Genomic DNA, 25,942 nt, shown 5'->3' with positions numbered 1-25,942 from the left:
AGGTACTAAATAAAATGAACAGCGCCAACTCTTCCCCACTACAAAATATGAAACGTATGTTGGCATGGCTCCACGATCTTGGGCAGTGATCTGATGCTGTCACGAACCGACCATTGCACGGTTACATATGATGAGGTAAGCTTGCCGAGCTTGTTTGAGGCTGTAACCACTTTCAAAGTCATTAAAGCCTCTGAAGACTTCCCCATCATTGGCAGACAAAATGTAATGTTGGCAGAGAATTACATCTTTGACCATCACCTAATGCTCAAAACAAAAATCACCAATAACGCAAATACCAGCCATGAAAGCTTGCAGTCTGTAATGAAAAGAACATTTTTTAAGTTTTTAATTTCTTTAAAAATGATTGACTAGTTTTGGTCAGGTTTGGGAAACCTTAATTCACCAGATAATGGAAAATGAAACAACAAAACAGGGCATATTTACACTGGCAATACTCTGAATACTGCCACGGCATTGATTATGGGAGATCATAATGCAGAACATAAAGCTCCATAAGCGTGGCTAATTAACTGTCACAGTGGTGACTTAAAAGTGGAAATAACACCTAAAGCTATACTTTTATTTGTGAGAGTTAACGTTTTAATACTTACTTACTTAGGCAGCAGCTATTACAATAACTTCTCTTCTTCTGCCAAGAGCAAAGTCATTGAACAGTAGGCTTCCTCTTGTCACAGTTAATATTTTTGTGACTATTATTGTAAGATCTAAAGATCTATACTGATGCAAACACTCCTTACCTGCTTTATGGAAGGACACGCCAACTAGGTTAGTAAGCTCTGATGATGTGACCCAGAAAAGATACGTGGTAACTTGGCTGCAATGTTTTTCAATATGCAGTAAATTAGCATAATTGAGACAAATTATTCTCTCTGGTGCATAATATTTATCACATATATTTAAGTATTTTACAGGATTAGCCACAATAAACAGTTTACATTTACTTCATATGGGATTTGTTATATACTGACATTGTTCAGTATACATAGATTTTTTTTCTTAATTCATAAATGATAATTTGTTTTTGTAACAGTACACTTACCTTCGCATGCAACATAAAAAGTCTTTGTAATTTATTTATTTATTTATTTATTGATTACAGTGAGGGCAAAGTATTTCAGTTTACTGATAAATGGGTCTTAAAAACTTTTTTTTATCATAGTATCTACATAGCTCTCACAGAAGTAGATAAAGCACCTGTGTCAGCAGTATGAAAGCCAGTGCCACTTTTTGCCGAAAGGTAATTTTATTGACCTGAAGGCATTGATCACTTACATGTAACTCAACTGTGTGAAAATATATGTACACATAAAACAAATGAAAGGTATTCAGCCTGAGTTATCATCAGTATTCTTTAACCTGCAGGTGTTTGGTTGTGGGACAGCTTTATGCATTAACAGCATTCATATTAGTTCACTTTAAGCAGGAGCTATTGACTGTTGATAACTTGACTTGTTTTGCATTTTTCTTTGGCAGATTGAATGCATTTGTATCAAAAATTTGCTAGTTTTAATGTTGTGTTTCTAAAACAATATGCAAGCATGGTGGTTACGTATCTAGAGCATAAAAGTGACTTGTCTGTCTTGGTGAAGCTGATAGTCCTGTCTTGTTTGTTTGGCCTAAATTGATTATCATGTCATAATAATGGACAAAGACATCAAAGCAAAGTTTGAACTGAGTGACTTTTTGAGTAGAAATTAAAAATAGTTTTCTCTCTGTATAAAGATTTCCAGTACTGGTAATATTTGCAGTGGTTGGTTTGCCTGTATTGGCATGCCTCATGATTGACTGGCTTGGCCTCTATCTTTGGAGAACCATAATATATTACTACTTCCACATCCTTTCTCCACCTGTCTAGCTGTTCCATACAGCCACTCAAGTGATGTTTGCCAACATTGGCAACTCCTCACAGCCTTTGGTACGTGCAATCCATCTTGTGCTGAGTGGCAGTATGTTTTGTGCATGAGCTGCGTGTTCAGTAGAAATGACACTTCTGCCTCTGCACAATGTAGCCTCGTTACTGCAAAAAATTTGCACCTACATTGAGGGAGGCTGTTGAAATTTGCAGATAATCCATTTTGTTTCCCTGCTTATTACTCCTTTTAGCAATATGTGTTATGTGACTGCTAGTAGTACACAAGTCCTCCGGAATTGTGTTCATCTTGAAATTATAGAAATCTACATAGTTCCAAAATAAGTCATCAGTAACCTCATTCATTGATTGTAGATATTGTCTTTGACCAACCAGCTTCCCTCTCCCCATCTGGCAGAGGAAAAAGAAAGGGGAGTGGGAGTGAAATGACATGCAAAAACAATCCTTTTACCTTATTCACCATTGGCTTGCATGATGTGGGATGGTAGATTGAGTACTAAGATAGTTCAAGTACATTTCACTCATGATAAAGTAATTGTTTTAAAAATTACTTATATATATTGGCTAAATTTGAGCGTGACTGAAACAGACATTTGACTGGTTTCTTTTACTCACGCTGATTTGTTTCCTTTTACTTTCAATAAAACTAAGCATGCAGTCACTCAAGCCTTGTATTCTGGCACTGTGACAGTTTCAGTTCACTATAGAATGTGTCCATTGTACACAATGATGATTTAGTGGACTGAAAGACAAATCTTGAAGCAAAAGCACTATGAATTTTCTGAATAACAGTCCCTACTTTCCCACCACCTCTGTTCTGAAAATCAGAAAAAAATATATATATTACTATAAATTTGTCTACAGAACTCTATGCATACATGTTAATTTTTGTTGCACGTTGTTTTTTGAGCGACGCCAGTTTTTAATGCATGTTTTGTCTGTCTGCATGCAGGGATTCGGTTTTGTAACATTCGCAAATAGTGCTGATGCGGACCGAGCACGAGAGAGGCTACACGGCACCGTGGTTGAGGGAAGAAAGATAGAGGTGTGCATGATCTCTATGATTTACAAAAGAAGTTTTCTGTGGTAGCACTCATTTTTAACTGTAACAAAATTACCTCTCTCTTCCATTCTTTTATTCCAATTTCCACAGTGCATATCCTGCTAACTTTGGATACCTTAACCACTGAAATATCATGTATTTTTCTGTCCGTCAGTCTTGCTGCGCTTCACTGCATTCCAATTCACAAGAATCAGTTTCTTCTGGGCCATGGTTAACTACACGTTTGCCTTTAAGAAGCATATTCCTAAGTTGTAAATCCGTATTAACCATTTAAATCCTATAGGGGCTCTTACTTCATTTCCCACAGCTCAGTAGGCTTCTTAATATGTTGGAGAGTTGCATTGTGTCATAGAGCAGTTTTCCTTTCAGTGTGATCTCCGGTATTTCACCTCTGCTTCTAGGCAATTATGTATTCATGAAAGCTTGTAGTTGATGACAGTGAGGGGTAGAAGCATGGAATAACTGTCTATATACAACTCTCTAAAGCTTCTTGGACAAATATTTTCAGAGCCTCTATTGTGCTAGCTTTGGACTGGTTCTTTTTATTGTGTGAAGCTACTATAGAAGTGGACATCACTGCCACTTTTGTGTAAATGTTTGTAGTGGTCGGAATTTTGATGGGCGCATTAAGCTTCATTTGTGTATGTTATAGTGACACGACACATTACTTCATTTATTATTTTTATTTATGTGTGTAATAAGTATCTCATCATCCAGACAGTACATCACCATACCAGATGGCAGGATCAGTTAATTTTTTTTTTTTTTATGTTTTCGATCTTTTACAGTGGCACTTTGTACAGTTTGTCTCAAGGTTCTGCGCATAAAAACAAATAAAAAAATTCTTAAGTCGTAAATGTAGTGTAATGGAGTTGGTTTTTTCAGTAATTGTTATTCATTCGAAGCTGGAAATAACATTTGCTGAAATAACTCTTAATGAAACTTTTCTATGTGATTGGGATTCTGAGAAGTGCAGTATGACTTAAATGACACCAAACAAAATATTTCTTGCTATAAACATGGCAATAATTTTGTTTGTGTGTTATCCTTAACCCCTTTTATACCTCCGTCCATATAATGGATTTCCCACTTCAAAAAAAGGGAAGAAAAGTATGTTCCCATTGCATTATGAGCCTGTAGTGTTTGTATAGCTCGCATAGCAGGTGACATACTTTTCTCTGACACTACAGTTCCTACAGTTGTGTGTCTGTCAAACACGCTGCTAAAGCTGACAGCGCTGCATCTTTCCTAATCCAGTGTGTGTTTCAGTAATGTGGCAAAGCAATGTCAAAAAGCTAGTTACATGATCGTCGCAGCAGTAGTTCGTGTTGCTGTAGTAGGCAAATCTGGTGGCTGGGTTTGTATCTCATGGACTGCTGAATGATGTGTTTGGCACATTGATGGCATCAGCTCAGAAAATAATTACAAATACTTCCGAATTACATTTTTCCACTTTCCATACTGAAATGCTGTTTATTCACTAAAGCCGCAGAACTTAAAATAGTGTGCTTGGTGTCAACAGTTTTTGCACTTGCAAAGTATTTTATTCCCAGGTTAACTTGTGAAAGTACCCACTCCTTTCCACTCATCAGAATTTGTTAATGTAGCTACCCGCTTATTTTTTAATTTAGCAAGTACACGTATCTGCACTATGTAATATTTGAGTGTACATTTATAACCCTAAATGCTACAGTTATGTCTTCAGCTTGTTCTAATTGCTTCTCTCTATCACATTATTACTGTTAACCATACTTATGCAGTTTACTTCGCCATTTTGCATTTTGACATTCCTTTGCTGAGATTAATGTATTAGGTTTCATTTTAGTCCACCATATTTGTAATTGAACTTGAAGTGGCAGGTGGAGTACATATTTGATGAAATATGTGCTCCACGCGTCATTCTTTGTAATTTAAGAAATTATGTTTTTAACACAATATATCAACATTGTATTCTACTCTTACCTCTCTAGACGGCCAATAAATAAAGTGCCGATGAAAAACTTGTTGTACGGTTTTCAACCAGAAGAGCTGTTGAGGTAAGATTAAATGGTTACTTGATGCAAGGTATTATCATTTTAAAGTACTATTTTATTTTATTTCCTCATAAAAGAGCCTGTTTCTGTTAACATAGATTTCTCTTTGCGCCAGAAAGGTATTTGTGTTTGACCCGTCGTCTTCTAAATGTCTCTTTCTCAGCAGAACTTTGAAGTCAAAGTAATATATTTTCTTTTTGTGTAACTACACATCGTTACCCTTCCATCAGAGATGAAGCTGTTGTTCCAAAGTGCTTGTCTAGCTAAGTTTGTTAAATATAATATGGTTGACATTCACACTACGAAATGTGTCAAAAGGAGTGCTGTTGAGACTTACCTTGATTCACTGTAACATCTTGAATGTTTGTTCATTTTTGGACCAGTGATACTCATTTCAAAATAAGTTGGATTGACAACAGTACGGTCACTAATAACACAATTACTTACTCACTACAAAATAACTTGTATTTCGCGGGGAACTTCATCAGTATTTTAAAATCTCAGTTGATTGTTTTAAAGAGTTGTTGCATTACACTGATATGAAATCCAATAACTCTGCAGATCAAGTAATGGGAGAGGCAGCTGGCACTTAAACATTTATTGGGTGAGTCCTTCTGCTCAGTGTCACTCCTATATGTAGGCAATGTACAAAGCCTACTTCTTGTTAGGTGTTTGTTGTGACAATAAGAATGATGTATGAGACTACAAAATTATGTTGGAAGTTGTAATACATTAAAAATTTTAAATTTCGTGTTCTTGGAGGAATGGTCAGCATTCAGGTATATGACAGGAACACTCATTTGAAGCAAAAGAGTAATGAACATGGGCTGCAAAATGTACACCTTAAGAGCTATGAGCATTTGTCGGCAGAAGATGCGTTTTATTGTAGCGAAGTCTGCCCTAATAGCTGAATGGCCAGTGCTTTGGAATGCCAAGCACAGGGGCCCGGGTTGGATTCCTGGCTGAGGTGGAGATTTTCTCACCTCAGGGACTGGGTGTCGTGCTGTCCTCATCTTCATTTCATCCCCATTGTTGACGCACAAATCACCCAATGTGGCGTCGTACTCAATAAGACTTGCACTTGGCGGCCGAACTTCCCGTCCGGGAACTCCCCACCACTGGCACCATATACTCATTTCAATTTCCATTGTGGTGCAGATGAAAATGTGCTTATAGATCTTTGGGTATGCATTTTAGAGCCCATGTGTACTAGAATTTTTTGCTTTGAATAATAGTTCCTGTCATATCCCTGAATAATAGCTGTTACTTCATTATTCCTGAAAACACATGCAAAATAACATACGAAATTTGTGCACATCTGAAATTAACGAACTGAGGCATATCATTGACAAACTTTCACTATTAGAATTCACCACCACCACCACCACCACCACCACCAGCTTCATGTCCTCAGAGCCCCTCCTTCTGAGAACATCACAGCACAAAAATATGTCTAATATTGAAGATTATTTCTGTTGATTTAACACTTCGTTTATTTGGACGGGCAGCAATAGTGTGTGTGTGTGTGTGTGTGTGTGTGTGTGTGTGTGTGTGTGTGTGTGTGTGTGTGTGTGTACTGCAATTCGTTATGAAGATGTTGAATTTTTTTTACGTCTTTTAGGAATTGATTGTTTGTGCTGGTACTTCGTTCATTGTTTTAGGCCTTATAAACAGGCAAATCTTTCAGCCATTTTGATGTATAAGGTGAAAAAATTCATGGCCTAACGCCTAATTTCTTCTCTCCCTGATAACGGTGACCATTTTCAAAATTCATGGCCTAATGCCTAATTTCTTCCCTCCTTGATACCACTGACCATTTTCCAAAAAGGAATAATCAAGTATGACAATTGTTTTTCTGCTGATATCTGAAAGTTATCTCTCACATAGACACTTCATTAGAGAGAGCTACAATTGTGATATCTTCAGCATATAAACTTCCATTGCTTATGTTATGTTAAACTGAAAACAGATTGGAGTTAATCGTCAGTTTGCTGGTATGTGTTAGTGTTTAGAATCAAGTTTGGTTGTCAGTGTTCATCTACAGCCACAAAACAAACACCCACCCATCATAAAATGTGACACACACACACACACACACACACACACACACACACACACACACACACACACAGAGAGAGAGAGAGAGAGAGAGAGAGAGAGAGAGAGAGAGAAGCAGCTCAGCTCAGCTTTAGCTGCACTAGTACAGTTCTGAAGGAGGAAGCTGTTCTAAAGTTTGGCAGTACTTCGTCCCTTTCTCTCTTACACACCTTCTGACTTCTCAACACATCAGCTAGTCAGTGACTTCTTAACTATACTCCTTTTATTACTTGGGTCCACCATGAATTTTTCATTATCAGTCTTTGACAAATTATTGCATAGGATTCTTGTGGTCAGTTACAGAATTTTCTCTCCATCTGATGTTATATGACTGGTCTTACTTTGATAGGCATAAAGAGGTATGAGCGATAAAAATTTCATTGTGTTTGGAAGTTGAAGTAAAGAAGACACTTCATTACTAATCGTCACATTAAAAAATCATAGCATACAGAGAAACACTGCAGCATTTGCTATACACTTTTTATTTCCTAGACATTTTCTTGCAATCTAAAATTAAGTTTTGATGTATCTCAGCACTTACCTTTTACAGTCCCCCCCTCCCTTAGTTCCACTATTCTCCAAGTAGGACATGAGTAACCCCCCCCCCCTCCCCCAAATTGTAACCAGAATGTGACACTCATAATGCTATTGAGCAGCCAGCTGTCGATTGTCTTTATTTACATTACCTAAATAAATTGCTTTTTATTATCTAACTCTTCATGGTTGACTCTACTAACTATTATTAAGAACATTATGTGCAAAAACCTGACAGCTTGGAAAATTGAAGAGCTGCATGTATTTATTTGTAAACAAATTTGCAGCTTTTATTTTTGTTTCAGTGTATCAGTTATTGTTGTGTACTGAAGAGAAATGTATCTCATTCGTAATCATTGTCACATAGGTAGTGCAATGTAGACAGAAATAAACATGCAGTTGGTTTGGTAATAAAATTCTCAATTTCTTGTTTCACAGATAAAGTTGTCAATTTGCAATCCTCAATTGGTTCTCCTAGTGAGATCGTACTTATATTTTCTACAAAACAATAAAAGGAGTGAGTTTGACAACTAGTTTGATTTTGTGATTGGATTTTGTATTGAAACAGTAAGTGCCTATAATCCATTGAGTATTGTGAAATTTTATAGTATTTCAGTATACTGTCATTCAGCAACATTGATCAGAATCAGTGCAGGAGATGGTGTTAAAATTTATATTTCTCCTTATTTCAGGTATTCTGTACTTGTTACATGTAAATTTGTGATTCGATTTAAAATGTGTATATTACTTTAAAGTGCTTCATTTTAACATTGCATTGTGTTGCCATCTGGCACTGTACAGAGGCATAGGCATACGCTAAATGTGTGCATGTGTGCGAGCATGTCCGGCGTGCCTGGAGAAAGGATTATTTCTGAAAGCTAGCAAGTTTTCTATCTTTTTTTCTGTGCACCTGTCATTTCAGTAATGTTGGTTAACAGTGTTGGAATAATTGCACAGGCTCACCAAAGCGTGATTGTGGTAAGCAGGTTCAAATGGTTATAGAGTGCAATAATTATGCAGAGCTGAATAGACTTGCACAACACGGTTGTGTGGTGAGCTGCATCAAACCAGCCTTCAGACTGGAGAGAGGGGGGGGGGGGGGGAAATGGCAGGATATGCCTTAAAGTGCTCAGATTGTAACAGTTTAAGAGTGTTTTTGTTAAGTATTCTTGGGCACAATCTTTAAAACTGACACACAATTAGTTCCTTTAGTCATTGCATAAGGAGGGTCGGCAGTAGAAGATAGGAGAGAAGATAGATATTTGACATGAGAACACTTGTAAATTATCCCACTACAGCCAAATATGAAAACAATCATTTACCTTCACAATATACAAAACCATCACACCCAAGTCTGGTGTGAGCAAAAGAGCCACATGTGCTTCTGAGCCTTTAATGCCGGCTTTCACTACCAGAAAAGAGTTTTGAATATGATCCCAGTGCTCTGTGCTTTCAGTCTGCTGATGCTACAGAGAAACATTCATTTATACACTTGAAATTTCAAACATGGCAACTGTCAGGCAACGTTCAGTGTATTTACAAATGTATCTAGTGCTATTCAGTTATTTGTCCTTACAAAATAGCAGTGGCTATGTTGAATATGCTCCCATTCATTGTGCAGGATGGAGCACCATGACTGTTGTTTTGAAGCATAAGGGCTTTGTTAAGTCAACTGCTGAAATGTGTTTGACTAGAATAAGTTTTCATGTATCTGCTGCAACATTCTGAAGCTTGTGTGAAACAGGAACTCTGCATACTGCTTGTTCCATATAGAATTAGTTTTGGTAGAGGATTGTTCACAACATTCCATACTTGGTTGTAGCACTGTTGACAGGCACATAAGATTGTAATTATTATCAAACCTTGGAGGCCTATGCTCTTCACAAATTGTTTTTCCTAAGCTATTTGCACACTGCAAGACCAATTCGCTGAACAATATAGGATAGGAGCAATAGTTGTTGATCAGTTGCAAATAGAATACGTTTAATGACTGCTGGGTGCTTGCGAGGCAGTAGAACAGTTTACACACAGCATTTAGATTCAGATAAAATATCTTTTACATCTTACTTCCCGGTGTGGAGAATGGCTTGATCATAAGCTGGTCAGGGGCAGAGGAAGCTCATATATAACAAGAAACGTTACCTTAGCTGCCGGCCTTTTTACATACTCCTTTTCCTCTTTCTTGCATTTTTTGTGTATGCTTAAATGTATCATAAAAGTCTGAAGCCCTAAAAGTGTTTTCACTCACACTGAACTGTGTTTCCCACAATATTTATTTCATATATTGCCATACAGTGACAAGACAAAAGAAACATCGTACATATAATTATTCTGCAGTCTCAAGACTAAATTAATAAAAAGTTGGCATGAATGTGAATTTTAAGCCTATTTTAATAATCACTTTGTATATTATTCTTCAACTTTTTTAAAAAGAAAATATTCATGGGAGTCTGGTGTACATTCTTGCCATAACAGGTTTCACCAATGAGCCTGCTACTAGGATGAAACAGTGAATACAATCTCTATCAAAAATTGACTCTCACGCAAGACAGACTTGCCTTTCATGTTGATGTAGAGTCACGTTTTTTGTTGTCATCACTGCTAATTCATCTCACAACAGTGTGGTTGTTTATCCTGATGCAAGTCTGTCATTGGAAGCCACTTTGGGACCTTATGTGTCAATATCCTTAGCCTGAATGAGAGCTAAGCAGTCTGTACTTTCCATGAACTAGAAGGGTATTGTTATTAGCACCACACAATCACAATCTGTTCCCAATTACTTCTGCTCTGGTTATCATGTTTTCTTTTACCACACACAGTGCCCTTTGAAACACAAGGTGCAACTGCAACACTGCATGATACCCGTTTCAAAGTGAAAATTAATTTTATGATTTTTTTCTGTCTTTGTAACGTCCTATCAGTTTGGGGGACAGCATACAGTATTCATTTCGATCTGTGATTGTTAGAGAACAGTAGTTGTGGTCCATCTGACAACATACATGTAAATTTATAGCTAGTCTGGGACAACATTGGTAAAGAGTTATGTAAGAAGTCCCTTCAGTTAATGTTATTTATGCAGACAAAAGTCAACATTAATACATTTAAATTTTCCAAATTAAAGAAAGGCTCTGTGACTTTTCGAAGGCATCAAACGCACATATAGAAAGCAATCGAGTGAGCTGGGTGGGTACAGTAGCCCCGGCACAACACATATATTCCAGTTGCTGTAGTGGGCAGCCGGAGCTGTTGCAGTGTTCATATTTGTGGTTTCATTCATTAATGTAATAATTATACTTAAAAAAAAAAATTAGGTACAAGTCAGACCATTTTGCCCCCCAAATAAAAACGTTCTACTACACTGTTTGATATTGTCATGGTTACTAAGTGACTAAAATACACTTTTGTTCAATTTTCCCTCATTAAGAAAATTATATGACTCAAAGATTTCACATTCATGCCCTCAAGTGACAAAAATCTGGTGTTGCTAGCTCTCCACTGTATAGTGAATGTGGCAATGAATTTTGCAGTTTCTTTCGTGATGGTAAGGAAATAATGTAACCTTATATTCTTGTAAGAAAGAAAATCTCACTAGTGTTTTCGTAGAAGAAACTATAACAATCAGTATCTGAACTCCTTTATAATTTTGGGAAACCGCTGTGTTTACTGTTGCACTAGTGCCTTTATGAAATTTATGAGAATGACCGCCTCCAAACATTCATCTTACTCATCTGGCAAATATGAGTACTGTTTCTTCATAAATAGCCTTTAGTCCTTGGTCAGAGAATGAATCCAAATCTCTCAGCATTTAACTCAGTGAAATTAACACTACTATTCAGTTAATCATTCTTTTCTGATTGTAATGTGATTCTGGCTTTATGCCATGGGTAATTACTGCTCATGCAGTAGTGTCAGAAATGAGCTACTACACTGTTGTTGTGATGCAGAAAATGTCACCTGAAGCAGTAAAGAAATCGGTTATGAATAACAGTGGGGCTATCAATAACATTCACATATGCCATGGGGCTTTTCTGTGGTACTGTAGATTCCAGTAATACCCAGATGAATGTGTGCCACAGTCTAATACAGTGTGGTGCAAGTAAAAGTGGCCTGTATGAGTGGATATGATTGGACGTGAATTTGTGCCAGCATTAATGGAGGTGGAAAAGACCTACAGTTATTTCCAGCTGGATGGAGCAACTGCCCATACAGCCAGCCGAACCTTGTAGCATATTTACACAGAGTTGTTAGCGGAAACCAGTCTGGCTGTCCCCCTAGCTGGCCACCCAGGTCACTTGATCTGTCAGTTTGGGATTACTTTGTGTGGGAACCCTTTAAGTCTAAGGTGTGAGGCAACAACTCTCATAGTGGTCAAGAACTACAGCAGAACATTTTGGGTTAGGTTGGAGCAATTTCAGCAGTCCAGCTTCGGCAACTTGCCGACAAGTGTCCAGAAGTGCAAAGAGATGAATGGTGGTCACTTTCAGTATTTGCTATAAGGAGGTTAGTACTGTATTTCCTTTCCTCTGCTGCATTTCTTTGTACCCTAGAACTCTGTTCTCTGGGCCACGTTTATTTGCCCCACCCTGTATTTGTAAGATTATCAGTCACCAGCATGTGGGTGTGTTCTGGTGCATACATCATCAGGTGCTCTCATTGGAGATGGATTATTTAAGCATGATGGTATATACCATCTATTATAAAGCAAGATTAACCTACCCTAGCAAAGTGTTTTCATTATTTGACAGTCCCGTCAAGATGTTTCTGCACTTGGCTCAGTCGAAGAGTGGCATTTACATTTGTCATGTAATGTAGAACCCTGGTTTTAACATGATGCTATGAATGGTGTGCTCCAAAATGGTTGTGTTTAATCAAACATTGAACTCCAACATCTACTACTCTAGAGGGTACCAGACACTAGGCCTAGAGTGAATGACAGGGTGGGGAAGTCTTAGCTATCAAACTCTCAGATTAGCTGTGATGGGTAACTGCACATCATCTAGAGAGTACTTTGTTATCAAACAGGAGGGAATTTACCTCTAGCAGATGAAATAACAACAGAGATATTCTCCTTGGCTGAAGCCTTTTAGCAGTTTTCTGTTCAACTATGGAAACCTTAGTAATATAAGTCTTCAGATCACTGAATTTCGACAAGTATCTCAGATCACTGAATTTCAACAAGAATCTTGCAGGGGGTAAGGAAACTTCTGACAGAAAGTAAATAGTTTAGGAGTAAAGGGTACCACTCACTGAGTAGCAGAAGCATTGAATCATCAACAGACACACACAGGAAGAAACTGGAACTTTGGAAGCTGTTGGAAAAATCCTTTAGCATGCTAGTACTGTTCTTGTCAAGGGATTCTTTCAAAATGTAGCAGAGTTTTTTTTTCTCTTCTGTGTGAGCATGTTGACGAGTCAATGCTTGTGGTGTTCAGGGAGAATCTCCTTTACTTTTGAACTACTTGCACCATAGCCTGTATCTCAAGGACCCTATGAAATGCTGAATCAATAAAAATGAAGCTAATTCAGTCACTAAACAGATTCACAGAAATAATTAAAAGAATGTCTTTAATTGACAACTGAAAGAAGTAATTGTTAACTCCATAATGTATGTAACGCCAAATGTAAGTTCGGTTGTGGAGAATCATCATAGATGTGAGAAAAATTACGAACAATAAAAATAAAATAGATAACGCTGTTTCATCCTGAAAAAGAAATCACATTTAGTATTCACTGGCAGATAAGACACACTAGCATAAAAGATGCATCCCACATTTTAAGACACACTCTCACTTAATACTTCTACTGCAAAACGATAATAAAACACATGTGCATTTACGTCAACTATCTAGACAATTTAAGTAGGAAAAATTGCTTACCTTTTAATTTGTGTCTTAAAATCCACAAAATTCATCCTTGGAGCTGAAGAAAGTAATACTTGAAGCCACCATGTCAGAATCTGAATCCTCATACAATAATTATGCTCTGTGTTATCCAGTGCCTTACTGATGCCACATTTCTTAAGCAATTTAATCACTGCTTCAGTTTGTAAAGAGTACCATACAGCTTTGATCCAGTCACGAACTTCAGAAACTAGGTGTCTTCCTCCTTCCTGACAGTGTGTTTTCAAAATCTGTAGATTGCATCCATCTGTTCCACTTCTCCTTCGTTAGTCTCTTAAATAGTCTATCAAATACCTAATGGTTGAAGTAAACTAGTTAGTTCTCATGGATTTACAGTTAACTGAGTCTTCAGTTCATTCAGTCTGTTTTTAATGTATTCTGTTCTTTGAGAATGAAACTGTTCCTGTACTAACAGGGCAGGCTTCTTCAGTAGGCCTCCAGATTGCCTAGACCAAATTTTATCCATCCAGCACCTAATTCCTTCTCCGTCCATTCAGCTTTTACTGTGTACATGGACAAACACTTGTTTTGGCAATAGTTTCGTAAAGGTCAAAAAAGAGGTGGCAATTTTGTCACAACAGCATAGCAGGATAAAACAACTTTGTAATGAGTCTTTTTTTGTAGCCTGAAGTTTTAGCACGAACACTTTCCGTGCCCTTGGAATCCACAGTTCTGTTAATTTTTGTCTTGCTCCACATACTAAGCCAATACCGTAGCTTTTCAAAAATCTTTAACACCATGATGTTGATCCAGTAAAGTCAGCAATCCCTTTGTTAGTGGATTTACTTACACTTGGTGCATAATCATTTTCATCAAATCTGAAATTCATTCTTGTCTGTTCTCTAACATCCAGGTATTGAGTTCTACTTAAAGTTCTGGCCATGTAATGGTTTCACTTCGCAGATTACGTTTACTGTGAGGCAGTTTCTGTAAAACATATTCCTGATTCCACCAAGTTCTTATCATTTTTCATTCGGAGGTGGCCTGAAATGACTTTCTGCAGCCCTGTTTTCATGCCCTTTAGCATATGCAATCACTTGCAGCTTTAATGCAGTAGTATAGCAATGCCATTTTTCACCCATAGTTTGCAAATAAAAGCACATTATAGGTATGACACAACTGGAGCTCAACACTAAATGCTGAACTTTGAATGAACAATATAAAATCTTTTATCAATGATGCTTGTGGATCCACTAAGCTGTATCCAACTAGAACATTCAAAATTCACAAGGAATCTAAAAATGAATTGCTTCAGGACGAAACATAGAAATTATGAAGAAGTGGATCTTGTAGTTACCTACCTTAACTTGCCACTGGCAGCCAGTTTTTGGGCCTATTTTAGAAAAGGGTGCGGGGGGGGGGGGGGGAGGCGAGTAAAAGCTTACACACCTGCATAGCTTACATATAAACACTCAAAGATGCAAATTATTTCTCAACTCTGACACTTGGTGGTACGATAAGTATTTATTTATGCTAGTAGTCAGTACGTATGTATTTCACACACATTTTATCTAGGTACACGGTAACAATTATTGAGCTATATGAAATAAAATAGTCATAACTTGTGAATGGTTTGCACCATGACGTTCAAACTGCACAGTTGCCCGTGGGCCATGATGGGAATTAGTATGTGTGCGCATGATGTGGTTTAGTGGCGAAGCCCGCTTTCATTTGAGTGGGTTCTTCAGTAATCAAAATTGGTGCATGTGAGGGGGGGGGGGGGGGGGGGGAGAACTGAGAATCCGCATTTCACGATCGAGAAGTCTCTTGACCCTCGATGGGTGACTGTGTGATGTGCAATGTTCAGTCACAGAATAATTGGTGAGATATTCCTTGGTGGCACAGTTACTACCAAACGGTACATGAAGGTTTCAGAAGTTTATCGAAGTGTATGCGGAAGTGTAACTAAGTGTTAGGTTACCCACTCTTCCTCCTCCTCCCTACTCCTACTTCTACTTCTACTCCTACTCAGTTTAGGTTTTGTACTGCATACTGTGCTCCCCACGTTTTCCTTGTTCATGCAGGATCTCATTTGCTTTATTTTGTTTCTTTTTTTATTTCTATGCAGACATTAACTTTTTCCATCTTTCTTCTAACTTCCCTTTCTCAATTCGCATGTTTAATACATTTCTGATTCTGTCTGTTTTTTTACTTCCCTTGACCAGTTTTAGAAACTTTATCTCCATACTCTGGATATGCATTTTCTTGTTTATCCTCTATGATTCACTTCTGTGGAAGACTATCGGTAGAGCATTCTCATAAGTTGCAGAGTTCAAATTTTCAAATATTAGCTAATTATCTCATAAATGGTTCTACTTTTATTCACTTTCTTTTGTACATCTTTATCATATTGTACATTACATTATTGTATGTCTCTCTCAATGAATCCACACTTCTGCAATTTGGTATGTGGTCTCTCCTTTGCTCCTAAATTATTTATTATAAATGACATTTTTAATTAAAAGTCGGGTTTATTAGCTTCCTTGGTCTGAAAATTTCAGATCATTTTCCAAACTCCGTTCATTAGCTGTTATTTGTACTAAATTTTCTGTCTCTTGAATTGGTGCAGGTTGTGAGAACAAAAAAATGCTTTTAATATTGGTAGACAATCCAGCAGTAGTAAAGAGTCAGCTTTAAAGCTCCATGTTTGAAAAGAATTGTCAATATAGATATTGTAAGGTAGGACATAAATGTCACTCTTGTAGATCCAGTACAAATAAGTGTTCTTGTACTGGTTTGAATTGCTGATGTAATGTGTCAACTGTATTTTATGTAACTTTTATCTTAAAATACTACTGAATGCTTTCTCAAAATGTGGTAAGATTTCTTGGTTAAGATATAAAATGTTATTTTTCAGTATTTTGCCGTGAAGCAAAAATAGCATCAGTAGTTAAATGATTCTTCCTAACACTTACTGGTTCTTCGATAAGGAAATATTTAGTTATTGTTTGAAGTCTGTTTTTTGTAATTTTGTCAAACAGTTTGTAAGTTGAGTTAGATAGATTTATTTCTCTGGAGTTTTTTCTTTTTTTCTTGGTTAACCCCCGCCCCCCTCCTCCTGTCTTCCAGCAGCTAATAAAACAGTGTCACAACCTACATTGAAGTTAGATGATTTGTGAAATCTTATTAATTCCATCCATAACCTGTTGCTTTTCTGTACTTTGTGGCATTTATAGTCATCAATTATTCATAATAATATCTTCAGAATGCCACCGGCCTTGCCACAATGGTAACACTGGTTCCCGTCATATCACTGAAGTTGACCATTGATGGGTTTGGTTAGCACTTGGATAGGTGACCATCCGGGTGTCCTGAGTGCTGTTACCAAGTGGGTTGCAATCAGTCTTTGTGAGGCCAATTGAGGAGCTACTTCATTGAGAAGTGGTGGCTCTGGTCAGGAAAACTTAACAATGGCCTGAGAGCTTTGTTGTGACCACATGCCCTTCATATCTGCATCCAGTGACGCTTATCGACTGAGGATGACATGGTGGTCAGTTGATACCATTGGGCCATCTGAGGGCTGTATGGACAGAGTTTAGTTCATTTTCAGTTGGCCGTACCCGAATGGGACCTTCCGACCAACAATGCCGTACAATCATTTCATTTCATCATTAGAGTCCTTTATTTTGTATATAAATATGTTTTTCCTTAAACATCTTGTATATTTTCATCACATAATTATATTGCTTCTGCCTTGTATCTCGCAAAAACATCATTAAGGTAAAATTGGGGAGACTAGGGAGCCTACACAAAGGCTTAGCAGCACCTGTTCTTCTTACAAACCATATGCGACTGTAACAGGAAAAGGAGGAAATGACAATGTACTCAAAATACCCTCCGCCATATGCCGTAAGGTGGCTTGCAGAGTATAGATGTAGATGTAGTTGTATGATTAGGGAATTTATCTTTAAAACCTATTTTATGGGGATGAAAAACAAGAGTGGGAAAAAAAAAAGAATGCGAGACTAGTAGTATTTGATACCTAATGCCATGGAAAGTGAAGTGAAAACATAAAGCACTTTGTTAAGATGGTTTAGAGGAACTGGGGAGGGGGAAACAGAAGTGTAGTTCAGTTACTAAATGTTGTATAGGTGATTCGTATGATGTACTATGACTATGTGGAATTGTACAGAGGATTTGTGTGTGTTTTAATAGAACAGAAAAAAAAAATTTGGTTTAATGAAAGTGATTTCTATGCCCTGAAGAAGCAAGAGATTCAACACAAGATTTTCTCTGTAAGATAACACTCATTATCTAGAAGAATGGGAAATCATTACTACAACAAAGGGTGTGTTTATGGGACTTGGTCGAAACACAGGGAACAAACTTAATCTACTGATGAATCTGACAGTAGAAAGGGAAGTTTGGAGGTAGTAAATCAGATGTCTGAATATGACAACAAAAACACTCAATTATTTAATTGTAATAGAGGGAAACATTCCACGTGGGAAAAATATATCTAAAAACACAGATGATGTGACTTACCGAACGAAAGTGCTGGCAGGTCGATAGACACACAAACACACATGAAATTCAGCTTTCGCAACAAACTGTTGCCTCATCAGGAAAGAGGGAAGGAGAGGGAAAGACGAAAGGATGTGGGTTTTAAGGGAGAGGGTAAGGAGTCATTCCAATCCTGGGAGCGGAGGAAAGACTTTACCTTAGGGGGAAAGAAGGGGTATACACGCGCGCGTGCGTGCGTGCGCACGCGAGTGTGGTCTCTCCTTTGCCCCTAAATTATTTATTATAAATGACATTTTTAATTAAAAGTCGGGTTTATTAGCTTCCTTGGTCTGAAAATTTCAGATCATTTTCCAAACTCCATTCATTAGCTGTTATTTGTACATGTCTGCTTGTGTCTGTGTATGTGCGGATGGATATGTATGTATGTGTGTGCGCGAGTGTATACCCCTTCTTTCCCCCTAAGGTAAGTCTTTCCGCTCCCGGGATTGGAATGACTCCTTACCCTCTCCCTTAAAACCCACATCCTTTCGTCTTTCCCTCTCTTTCCCTCTTTCCTGATGAGGCAACAGTTTGTTGTAAAAGCTTGAATTTCATGTGTGTGTTTGCGTGTCTATCGACCTGCCAGCACTTTCGTTGGTAAGTCACATCATCTGTGTTTTTTAGATACAATTATTTAATTGGATTGATAAAAAATCTACTCACCAAGCGGCGGCAGAACACACACATGCAAAGGATTGTTCTGATTGGCAAGCATTCGGAGCCAGTGGCTCCTCCTTCAGGCAGAAGATCTTTCCTTCTCATCCCGTATGGTAAGTCTCCCCGGACCCACGGTTCTGGGTGACTGTCCCAAAATCTACCTCATTTCCTAGACCTCTCCAGTCCTTATCCTTCACCCTTCTTCCTTCCCGTTCAACCTTCAGCCTGAAGAAGGAGCGATTGGCTCCGAAAGTTAGCCAACCACATCAGTCTTTGTGTGGGTTCTGCCGCTGCTTGGCAAGGAGATTTTTTTTATCTATTCAATTAAATATTGGATATAATAGAGGGAAACATTCCACATGGGAAAAATATATCTAAAAACAAAGATGATGTGACTTACCAAACGAAAGCGCTGGCGGGTTGATAGGCACACAAACATACACACAAAATTCAAGCTTTAGCAACCAACGGTTGCTTCATCAGGAAAGAGGGAAGGAGAGGGAAAGATGAAAGGATGTGGGTTTTAAGGGAGAGGGTAAGGAGTCATTCCAATCCCGAGAGCGGAAAGACTTAACTTAGGGGGAAAAAAAGGGCAGGTATACACTCGCGTACACACACCCATATCCAACCGCAGATACACAGACATATGTCTGCTTGTGTCTGTGTATGTGCGGTTGGATATAGGTGTGTGCGCGAGTGTATACCTGTCCTTTTTTTCCCCCTAAGGTAAGTCTTTCTGCTCCCGGGATTGGAATGACTCCTTACCCTCTCCCATAAAACCCACATCCTTTCATCTTTCCCTCTCCTTCCCTCTTTCCTGATGAAGCAACCGTTGGTTGCGAGAGCTTGAATTTTGTGTATATGTTTGTGTTTGTTTGTGTGTCTATCGACCCGCCAGCGCTTTCGTTTGGTAAGTTACATCATCTTTGTTTTTAGATATACAATTAAATATTGGAATATGTATCACAGATATCACATCTGTTGGGTTTGGCAGTTATGCAGAGATTAAGAGGGAGGAATGAAGTGGTAATTATAGAGCATCAAATATGTTTCTATATATTTTTCACTTGTTTATTCTGAATGACAGTAAACTGATGTGTTGCCATAAAGAAATATCCAACAATAACTGATACATCTGTGTGTATTTGTGTAACTGTAACAGTTATGGAATTTGATAATGAAATTCATCTCTAGCATAACTAGTTTTTCTATAGTTAATTATCATTGACTACATCTAAAGTTTTACTTAGATATTATATACAGTACTGTTAATTGTCCAACAGCAACACAGGTTGGTAGCCACATCCGGGCCCATTCAAAGGGGGAAAAAAGGTTTGCATTGATCATCATCATCCCCATTTCTCAAATTACAAACATGCTTACATTATTGGAAGTTAAAAATGGACGCTTTCATATTAGAAATTTACTCACAGTAATTTTATTTTATGAAGTATTTTCCAAAAATTTCATTCTGAAGTCCTAAGGAGGGTTCCTAGATAAAATGCCACAAGTTTAGAAGTCCATTTTTAAAGACTTGTGTAACATTAAAAAGGTACTAAGTTTGCTGTTGGATTTAATTTATTAATATAAAAATCAAATAAATGGATGATCTTTTTTGTTATGTTTGAAATAGTAATAGATATATATGAAATGTCTTAGGTCAACAATGCAACCGCTCGTGTGCAGACTAAGAAGGTACCTGCTGTTCCCAATGGTGAGTGTCTAATAATGGATATTGAAATGAGAAATTGCAACTGTATGTTATCACAAATAAAATTTCACAGTGGAAATTATAACTCTATGCAGACAATCTTCAGAAGATACGAACAAATCTGCTATAGGTTGTGTTGTTTAGTGAACTTCAAGGTCCAGCAGCCCAAAATTGTCCTTGGCGTTATCCCAAGTGCCACATATCAGATACATATAATTAAAAGTAAAAGTAGTTAGTGTTTAGAAACAAATTACTCATGTATATTAACAGAAAACTATTTCATTCATATGTATGAGAATGGGCAGTAGTTTTCAAAATTTCAGTCCTTTGAAAGTTCTCCATTATTCAGTCTACATTCTTGTCTGATAATGGATATGTGAGACACAACTGCAAGATTTGTTGGTATATTTATTTATATGCACATAGGATGTGGCGTGCAGTAAAAGAGTGAAGTAGTGGGATGGCGGGGGGGGGGGGGGGGGGGGGGGGTTGGCTCTGATGACAGGCAACAATTTTTTTGGCATACAGTGTGTTGCAACATCAACAACTGACAGATTGTCATATGTTGATAAACATAATACTATATTCTTATGCACCACTGTTGAAGATGAAAAAGTTATATTATTGCTTCCTTTGCCCTCCTCCTGCTCCCCTTTTTTCTTTTGGAATGACAGTTATGATACCATGTTGCTTAGTGGTGAACCAATTTTTGGAACTATCACTTCTTGTTAAGCTAGTTTCAGGGATTGTATTTCCAACCACACAATTAACAACCATTCATTGAAATCCAAACAATGGAATAATAACAATATCATGAGTAGGAAGATTGTTACTCATTGTAAAGATGAGCCATTGAGCTGCAGACAGGCACAATGAAAAGACCAAAAGACCATTGCTCATTATAGCTGTCAGCCAAAGTCGCCTTCTGCAAAGAAAACAAAGCTGCTGTTGGTTATGGTCATGTGTGCGTGAGGTGTGCTTGTTGGTGTAAATGTATGGTTTTTTTCTTCGATGAAAAAGGATTTGACTGAAAGCTTCAATGTGTAACAGTCTTTTTGTTATGTCTGTCTGCAACTCAATGAGTCATCTTTACTGTGAGTAGCAATCTATCCTTTTCCTAATATTACTAATGGAATTTCTGTTTTTCAAACATCTCTTGCCAGTCTTTTTGATGATGTGTCATATGAATCTGCACTGTACATTGGTCAGTAAAGCCAAGTTTTAAATCTGTGGTTGGTTTGATCACTGCAGTGCTTCACTGGGTGTAGTCCTAATGGAGGTGGCATGCCTTTACTTTCTTCAGACCTATGGACTAATGGACCAGCCTGCTGTAAGTGGACCTACAGTTTTAACACAGATCCCAAACCATTGTGCAGCTTGGCATTTCTCATAGACACATCATTCCGAGAGGTGAAAGAAGTGATAATTGACAGAAAAAAATATTGGATTGAATGGCGATTGAACCATAAACCATTGGACATGGGATTTGACACATACTCACAGTCACCAGTATGTTAATAACTGCCATCGTTCCTAAGTGCTTACGTTATCTGTAAGGACAGGTGAGAGCGTTGTTATGTGGGTGCAAAAATTAATGATATATTTTATTGAAAGGTACTGTTTTCCTTCTTTGTACTTGTGCTAGGCATCTTTGCATCTGTTTCCATGTCAACTGAATACAGTTTTCAAAAACTTTCTCACTTCCCAAGTGAGAAAACATATGACAGGAACTTTTGCAAAAGGTAGAAAACGATAATACAAGGTTGAGTTTGTATGTTAGTATTGCATTGCTTTGGGATATGCTTATTTGTTAAGTTGTAGGGATGAAATAGCTTAATATTCCAAAATGAATGACACGGTATGACCTGGTTAATACACAGTTCAATTTTTCTATATCACTGCATCTGAACAATTTTAATGTTTCAAATGATCTAGTGTGGTACCGATCACTGACTTTTGGAATCAAGGAGCTGGAAAAGAAATATGTAATTCACTTCAAAAACTTCATCATTACCACGAGTGTCTATTAAACGTTTATGTAGAACACTCAAACAACACACCACAAACACAAGAGTTTGTTTGTTGCATTAGATGAATGGAGATTTTGAATAATATTGTACACGTGAAATTTTCTTTTTGTGAATTGCCATAACAGAGAAGTTGGAAGCAATGGAATTTTGTGTAAATCAGATATTGTTCTACCAATTTTTTGAGAATTCTATTTTTCTTATCTCTGCCACCTTCCATTGGCATTCTGAGAAAAAAAAGTATCCTTTATTCTTGCTAAAATATGGTCTAAATTAATATCAAGCCCTGAGTCTCTCTGCAGTTTACCGTAATATAATTTAGCTGGCATCTTCAAGTTGTTATGGGTTTCTTCTTCTTCTTCCATTTCACCCAACTTCAGGGTAGGTAGACCAGTCACACTTCCACATTCTGTTTCCGTTGTAGGCCTATTGTAATTGTTCTCCTTGCCCCCCCCCCCCCCCACCCCCTTCTTCTTGCTCTTGTATTGGTAGCTTTGTCTGACATTTCCAGTTTTGTCATTTCATTGCCAGTGGTGTCATTTAAAATTCTTCCTCCTATCCATAACTCTTTCTGTTCCATTTCATGTTTACTATCACATATTGTTGTTGATGAACAATTGCCATGGGCTTTTGTAACTTTTGTAACAGTTTACTGAGTACATTCAGTTTCTTTCTCATTCTTTAATTTAAGTTTTGCATTCCTCCCTCATAGTACAAATGCAGCAACATAATTTGGGTTCTAGTACACCACTGTTATTTTACTGAAGGTTTAAGTTGAAGTTTTAGACGTAACATTACCATCACAAGAAATTGGTTCAGGGGACAGGAAACTCGCAACTAAAGGTGTCATACCTTGTGTAATATTTGGTCTATGAAATGTCACAAAAGAGATGTATAGTGTGAACTTATGAGAGTAACCTAGCAAGAAATTTGATGGTATGTGATAAAATTGGTCAAAATGTGTCTCAAAGTCAGCTCTGAGAAATTTTTACCCTGCTGTTGGAGTCCACATCTGTAAATACATACAAAATCTATGGTGTGTAAAGTTTCATTATTACTTGCACGTATCTTTTCCACATCCTCTACAATAATCCTACAGCTGAGATAGCATAGAGACTCGGTAGACTTAGTCGTGGGAAGTGATAAGAGTTATATATTGAACAGCCACGATTTTCTGTTCTGTACTGTCATACAATAGATGAAACTTAGTGTTACTTCTGTTATATTCAGTTTTTCTTCACTTTACGTATTTTCTCACTCAGAGTACAATAAACTTTAGTTTCAGAACTATAAATTACAGTCACACTGAACCACAGACTTGGCACAATACATTTATCAACTATCTTCAATCACACGCATCCCCCAAATAAAAAGTTGGCTTTCTTTTTGAGAATGTTTGTGGCAATCACAAACCAATGTCTTGCTGTACACTTCTCAGATGTGAAACAGCAGTCATAGATATAAGTTAGTTCTAAATTACACTCAAGATTCCAATCATATTATCTATTATTCAAACCTGATAGACTTCATGTTTCACCCAAAAATTTGCACATGAATTCTATTGGTTCTTGTAAATTGTGTATGTTGTTTTCTAACAGTGTTCACTAGGTTTCTTCACCAAGCTGTACTTTCCAGGCCATATAGTTTTTGTCATTTATGGTGGCTAATCATGAAAAATGGGTGCCTTCGTCTCAGGTTTTATGACTAATATTAAAGCACAGTGTGAAAAGGAAGGAGAAGGTTAAACTGCATAAAAGTGGTAACATAGCTAACCTCATAATACAGTGTTTACTATTATAATACCTAATACATTCATTCAGAGTAGAATTTACTATCCCACTGTACACGTTATTGTCCTGTATACTGTTGCCAAGAGATTTAGTTTATTATTAAATTTCATAAGGTTTTGGTGGTATTAAGTGCTGGAAATATAAACTAATAGCAAAGAAGAACTGATGGTAAAATAGAAACTGGACCATCAACTAAGTATTGCACTCTGTTTTTTGTGGCTGTGCTACATGAACTGAGAAGTTAATATTCAACAGTAATTGTGCAGTTCTTTTAATATAAAATACATTACATTTCTGTATATTTATTCTCAGTTAAGATGTGAATTTTTTTTTCTTTGATCTTAAAATTTTAATAGACTTGCAGAAGGGCACTAATTGATATCCATGAAGTTGACATCTGAAGCCCAATGTAGATCTGTAGATAATTTTGCACAAGGGTATAAAAAGCATGGCAGTTTTTTCATTTTTATTTGCTTGTAATTAACACTAAATCTTATTTTGGGTTTATTTGATTGATGTAAATTGATGTCAAAGTCCAAATTTCTGGTTTTTGGAGCATGGATATACTGTTACAGAATGTAGATGCAGTTACTCCCTCTCATTTAAACCCCATTTTTAATTACATTCAGTGAAAAATACGTCAAACCTCCATAAATATGAACATGATTGGTGTATATTTGGAATACTTCTTAATGCACAATGTTTTCTGCTGTTGCAAAGTTCAGCCTTTTAAACCTTGATATTTCAGTGCAGTGGGATAGTGCCAGTACAATATCAGTATTTTCATATTTATGTAGAAAATGTACACATATTAACTTGCATGTTTCTTTCATAATTAGCTGTAGATGTGTAATTTAATGTCATTTTTGTTTTAAGTATCTTTGAAAATATAGTGTTAAAATAGTACTTCTCCATAAGGAACCGTGAAATGCTTTCATCAGAAGTTGCTTTGTGATTAGTCTACTTATTGAGAGCTTACATATATATTTCATTAGTTTCCATGTTGTTTGAGGTATTTAAATAAATGTATTTCTGGCCTTTGTGCATATGTTAATGTTTCTCACATTATAGATTGCATTATTCATAGCTTTTGTCACCTTTTTTTTTTTTTATTCGTTTAGTTTTTCTGACTAGGAATGGGACGGTGCCCACACTCGGTGAGAGCTCCCACTTGACTTTCTTGGTGTTGGGTTTGTCTGCCAGTGGGATATTGCATTGTTCTTTTGTCAGATCTCATTTATGCCAATTTTAATGACTTTTATTCATTGCCTTAATTTTGCTTTGTTTCATTCTTTATGGCTGACATGATGCTAACAGATCTTGCACACACTGTTTAGTGTTCTTATCTTAGGTTTCATTGTAGTAAGATTTGCTACACTTTTTTTATTGTAGCTTTTTGCTGTACTTTTGTTGCTATTTTTTTCCAAAAGTAATGGCTTATTTATAGTTGGCTTTCTGAAGCATTGCTGATACATTTTATGGCACGCGTGTGCTCGCACGCACCTTCTCTCTCTCTCTCTCTCTCTCTCTCTCTCTCTCTCTCTCTCTCTCTCTCTCTCTCTGTCACACACACACACACACACACACACACACACACACACACAAAAAATGTTCCTTGCTGTTATCATTATTTATAGACCATACTATTGTTTTGCGGGATTGTGGAATTGTGGAGACCAAATTAAAATTTAACAGAGGTTGATGCACAAACTTCATTTAGCCAGTTTTAAAACTGT

General features: G+C 37.1%; 1 protein-coding gene across 16 annotated transcripts in view; it reads left to right on the top strand.

Moving 5' to 3' along the window:
- LOC124803042 (RNA binding protein fox-1 homolog 3-like) overlaps positions 1–25,942 on the top strand; it is a 454,277-nt gene that overhangs the window by 361,469 nt on the left and 66,866 nt on the right. For 7 of the 16 annotated variants that reach the window (XM_047264242.1, XM_047264203.1, XM_047264181.1 and 4 more), the window contains 3 exons: positions 2,844–2,936; positions 20,338–20,392; positions 25,328–25,363. In XM_047264242.1, the coding sequence (XP_047120198.1) occupies positions 2,844–2,936; positions 20,338–20,392; positions 25,328–25,363 (184 nt within the window). The remainder of the gene's footprint in view (positions 1–2,843; positions 2,937–20,337; positions 20,393–25,327; positions 25,364–25,942) is intronic. The other 9 variants (XM_047264188.1, XM_047264235.1, XM_047264176.1 and 6 more) reach the window with 3 other exon arrangements.

Source organism: Schistocerca piceifrons, chromosome 1 (assembly GCF_021461385.2).
Source record: "Schistocerca piceifrons isolate TAMUIC-IGC-003096 chromosome 1, iqSchPice1.1, whole genome shotgun sequence".
Classification (NCBI taxonomy): domain Eukaryota; kingdom Metazoa; phylum Arthropoda; class Insecta; order Orthoptera; family Acrididae; genus Schistocerca; species Schistocerca piceifrons.
The sequence above is the reverse complement of the archived record's forward strand: the minus strand, read 5'-3'. Positions and strand labels throughout refer to the sequence as shown.